At 40.0% G+C, this 5,180-nt stretch overlaps 1 protein-coding gene across 1 annotated transcript in view; it reads left to right on the forward strand.

Annotated features, from left to right (window-relative positions):
* The first annotated feature begins 429 nt into the window (after window positions 1-429).
* LOC104979981 (NADPH oxidase 4-like) overlaps window positions 430-5,180 on the forward strand; it is an 8,002-nt gene continuing 3,251 nt past the window's right edge. The window contains exons 1-2 of the mRNA XM_010828518.1: window positions 430-1,173; window positions 2,981-3,065. Coding sequence (XP_010826820.1) covers window positions 1,132-1,173; window positions 2,981-3,065 — 127 coding nt within the window. The 5' untranslated portion in view covers window positions 430-1,131. The remainder of the gene's footprint in view (window positions 1,174-2,980; window positions 3,066-5,180) is intronic.

A 5,180-nucleotide genomic window follows, 5' to 3' on the forward strand; every position in this document is an offset into this window, starting at 1 on the left:
AAGAGCTTTTTTTTTTTTTAAATATTGTATTTGCTTATTTTGTTAGTTGAGTTGCAATGTTATGTTAATTTTTTCTGTACAGCAAAGTGATTCAGTTACGCATGGATGCTATACATACATGTGTATTCTTTTTCATATTCCTTTCCATTAGTGATTATCACAGGATATCGAATATAGTTCACTGTGCTATATAGTAGGACCTTGTTGTTTATCCATTCTGTATGTAATACCTTGCATCACTAACCCCAAACCCCCAATCCGTCCCTCCTGCACTCCCCTCTGCCTTGGCAACCACAAGTCTTTTCTCTATCTGCAATCTGTTTCTGTTTCATAGATAAGTTCATTTGTATCATATTTTAGACTCCACATATAAGTGATGTCATATGGTATTTGTCTTTCTCTTTCTGACTCACTTCACTTAGTGTGATCATCTCTAGGTCCGTTCAGTCCAGGTTGATACAGATGGCATTATTCCTTTGTTTGGCTGAGTAGTATTCCACTGTATATATGTACCACATCTTTTTTGTGTGGTATCAGGGAAGCATCAGGGAAGAACTTTAGAGGAGGAGTACTTAGGAGGAAGCCTGAAAGATGGGTGGTGTCGGTTAGGTGGAGAGCTTAAAGGCAGATCCTAGTGTGGAAAGGAGTTATGTGGAGGCTAAGAGTGCTCTAGAGGGTACACAATTGAAAAGGCCTTTGTTTGAAATTCTTGTTAACTTATCAGTGAACAAAGGAGTCAACTCTGCACTTGTGTGGATGCACAGAATATTCTGAAACTTTAGGGCTCTTACCACCCAGAACATTATAGGAGGAGTGGAATAAGAAATTGACGTTGCCCTGAAATGATGTAATCAGGTGATGAGAGCACTAGTAGAAATGAAGGGAGGCTAAGTTTTATGGCAGTGCAGAAGAGAAAGAGTGCAGCTCTCTTTTGGTAAGAGAGAAGGTAGACGGTTATTCAGGAGCTGGCGTTTGCCATGGTTCTGCAGGGTGAGGTCAGCAGCGTGTTTTTAGTTTACTTGTGTCCTTAACTGTGTTTTGACTCTTGCCTTATTTGTTCAGCTAGGATTGTGTCTAAGCAGAGCCTCTGCATCTGTTCTTAACCTCAACTGCAGCCTTATCCTCTTACCCATGTGCCGCACCCTCCTGGCTTTCCTTCGAGGATCGCAGAAGGTAAGGAAAAAAAAAAAAGTTCTAGTCACTGATTCCAGCATAGCAATTAAGTGTAAAAGTATCACGTTAGTCCTACTTAATTTTCTTGGTCTGAATTTCTGCTGGAGTGATTTCTTCAAAGATGATCCTGATGTAATAAATACCCATCATCTGTTAAGGTGATCACTGAACTATTCTACAACAGTAAGTTAGGGCAGTGGGTAATAGAAAGAGTATCAGATACTGTGCTAACATATATAGAATTCACATATATACTTGTCAATCCTCGCATGATTTGGGGGGTATTGCAAACAAAGAACCTGAAGCACCGAGAGTTTAATTAACTTGACCAAGACCTTAGGACTAGTGAATGGTAGAGCTGAGATCAGCCCCAGTACTGAACTCTTTCCACTAAACTATTCCTCATTGAAGTCTTGTAGTTTCATTTAATTAAATGCAGGTGCGCACACTAGAGCCCCATGCTGTGCTTAGTCGCTCAGTCGTGTCTGACTCTTTGCGACCCCATGGACTGTAGTCGGCCGAGCTCTCTTGTCTATGGGATTCTCCAGGCAAGAGTACTGTTGCGGGTTGCCATTTCCTCCTCCAGGGGATCTTCCCAACTCAGGAATCAAACCCAGGTCCCCTGCATTGCAGACGGATTCTTTACCATCTGAGCCACCAGGGAGGCCCAAGAGCCCCACAGACTTTCATTAATACACAGGATGGCTGCTGGCGTTGGTGGCAGTTTCTTAAAACACATTCCTGTTTTGAGCTCTGTCAGTGACTTGAAATAGAGTTCTTGGATATGATGTGATGTCGTGTATGATATTTAAGTGTGAAAGAAAGGATTTGAGAAAAGAGAAAAGCTCTTTGAAAGTTAAAAATCCAATTGAAATCATTTTCTGCCTTCTCTTGTGCGTGTGTGAGTGTTTAGGTATGTGTGTGTTCACTGCTTTCTTCACTAAGATAGTTAGTCACTACTGGATCGATACTGATATTTCCAAAGGAGTTGTTAACATGAGGTCATTTTGATGTTCTGTCAAGTTCGTGTAAGTGGATTTACTGCAGTTAAAGTTCTCAATCTTTTCATGAAATTATATTTAGAAACTCTTTACTCTTAATGCAGTAATTTGTGGAAATAACTCTTTCTGTAGGTTGCCAGCTATTGTGAAATGCTAGGTTTAGATCCCTGTGGCTGGCCATTGGCGTGGTATGAAGAAAGAGAAAATAAATGGCAGGAAATGGAAAGTGCCCACCTAAGTCTCAGCATTTAATAAGACTTAGAGAATTGTCCCCCAGTGTGAAACATAGTATTTAAAGATGCTTGACGTTTTATTTTTGTACAAGATCAAGCAGGCATTTAAACCTGTAGATGAAATTGTTTTATTTTAAAATAATCTTAGTTTTTGACCACAAAAGGAAATCACACATATTGTAAAATGAAGACACTGCAGAAATATGCAAAGTTATCAGTGAAGGGTCCCCCTAATGTTGCTCTGCCAGCACAACCACAGTTTGAGAAAAATGCCTGCGAGTATGTTAACATGTACAGTGACATTAATTTTAAACAGTATAGGATCATTGTGTAGTTTATGTGTTGTAACATTTTTACCTAACAATATATCTTGTGTGTCTTTCCATATCAATACTAAGCCTCTTCACATTCTCTCTAATGATTTGAGTGTTGCACTGACTAGAGAACACTTCATCTCATCATACTTCATCTCATCAGGTTTTAATTGATAGACCTCTGCTGTATTTCCAAAGCTTTGTGCATGTCACTGATTTGCTGCATCACTTTTATCATATTAAATTTTTTTAAATTTAGGTTCCAAGCCGGAGAACCAGAAGATTGTTGGATAAAAGCAGAACATTCCACATAACCTGTGGTGTGACTATCTGTATTTTCTCAGGTGAGGAAAACCGCAAGATGTTAAGTATTATGTTAGGACATTTTATGGATGGCATTTTTATCATTTATGCTTTTCTTATTATGTAGCTTAATTTTCTCTTCCATCTGTGTAAAGAAATGTATCTAGTGGCATTACAGAAAATGGGTAGGTCAAGTATATTTATATATGTATTCAAAGTTTGGTCCTTAAGCTGGTAATGATTGTTTTTCTTAAAGGAAATAGTTTCATTTAGAAAGATTGAAAGAAGGTGATTAAAAGTTTTCAACCTCTAAAAGTAATGACATGATAGAAGTTTAAATTCTTGAAACTTAAAATGTGAAATGTGCATTCATAGAATATGGTTCCTTCAAAATTATATTTGTTAAATGTTTCTTTGATATTACTACTTGGGCAGAAGAGCAAACGTCAAAATTGTGGAAGTTTATTCTGCTCAATTCCAAGATTAAATGTAAAGTGAGAATATTTGATTTTTAAGAATCATTTTAAAATGTTTATCCTGAGCAAAGTTTTGAAACAGAAAGTTATAAACATTTTTATTAGGTGTGTGCATGCTGTCACTTCAGTCATGTCTGGCTCTTTGTGAACCTATATATAGACTAGCTCGCCAGGCTCCACTGGAGAGAATCCATGGGATTCTCCAGGCAAGAATACAAGAGTGGGTTGCCATTTCCTTCTCCAGGGGATCTTCCAGCTCCAAAGATCGAACCTGTCTCCTGCATTAGCAGGCAGGCTTTTCACCCTAGTGCCACCTGGGAAGCACATGGACTCTGTCAATGGATTGTATAGTCTATTCCCAGCTGCTCATCTGCCTTACTGGGAGACATAATCTCTCTGATCTTCATTTTGTTGTTAACCGTAAAATGGATTGACAGCAGCACCTACCTCATGGTTTTAAGAGGAAAATGAAAACATGCATGTGACATTCTTAGGATAGAATTAATTATTATAATTTACAACCTCGTGAGTAAATTATCTCAGTGCTACTGTGTTTGTTTGCTTAGTCATTCAGTCGTGTCCAGCTCTTTATGACCCCTGAATTATAGAGACCTCCAGGCTCCTCTGTCCATGGGGTTTCCCAGGTAAGGATACTGGAGTGGGTCGCCATTTGTGCTAAGGATTAGGGTTGGATTAAAGCTAGAGAGTGATAGGTCAAAAATGGAGGATGATCAGGAAACATTGGTACATTCTTAACTTGATTTTTTTCTAGATGGTAGTTTTGTCCAAATATTCCATCAGTTGGAGAACAACCCCAAGACTGAGATAGTGTAAAGTGTTGCCATGACTGAGCTTGTGATTCAGAGGGTTTGCATTCTGCCGCTCACTAGGGGTCTGACCATAGCTAAGTCACCATTCTTTTCTTCTTGATTTAAAGATTTATTTATTTTTGACTTTGCTGGGTCTTCACTGCTGTGGGCTTTCTCTGTTTATAGCAGGCTTCAGTAGCTGTGGCATATGTGGGATCTTCCAGGACTAGGGATTGAACCTATGTCCCCTCCGTTGGCAGGTGGATTCTTAGCCACTGGACCACCAGCAAAGCCCCTTAGCTTACCCTTGGTTTTCTTATCTGTAAAATAGGGATGTATTGTCTATAAAACAGGATTAAATGAGAAAATCCACACAAAGCACATCACTTTTGCTCTGCTGCCTAAAATCAAAAGCTGTGAATTCTTTCAAACTAAAAAACATTTTAGGGTCTTCCCAGGTGGCTCAGTGATAAAAATATGCCTGCCAATGCAGGAGACACAAATTCGACCCCTGGGTTGGGAAGATCCCCTGGAGGAGGAAACGGCAAGCCACTCCAGTATTCTTGCATGGAGAATCCCATGGACAAAGGAGCCTGGTGGGCCACAGTCCAGTTCAGTTCAGTTCAGTCGCTTAGTCGTGTCCCACTCTTTGCGACCCCATGAATCACAGCACGCCAGGCCTCCCTGTCCATCACCAACTCCTGGAGTTCACTTAAACTCATGTCCATCGAGTCAATGATGCCATCCAGCCATCTCATCCTCTGTCGTCCCCTTCTCCTCCTGCCCCCAATCCCTCCCAGCATCCAATGAGTCAACTCTTTTCGTGAGGTGGCCAAAGATTTGGAGTTTCAGCTTTAGCATCATTCCTTCC

This window comes from Bison bison, unplaced genomic scaffold, assembly GCF_000754665.1.
Source record: "Bison bison bison isolate TAMUID 2011002044 unplaced genomic scaffold, Bison_UMD1.0 scf7180017858645, whole genome shotgun sequence".
In the NCBI taxonomy this organism is placed as follows: Eukaryota; Metazoa; Chordata; class Mammalia; order Artiodactyla; family Bovidae; genus Bison; species Bison bison.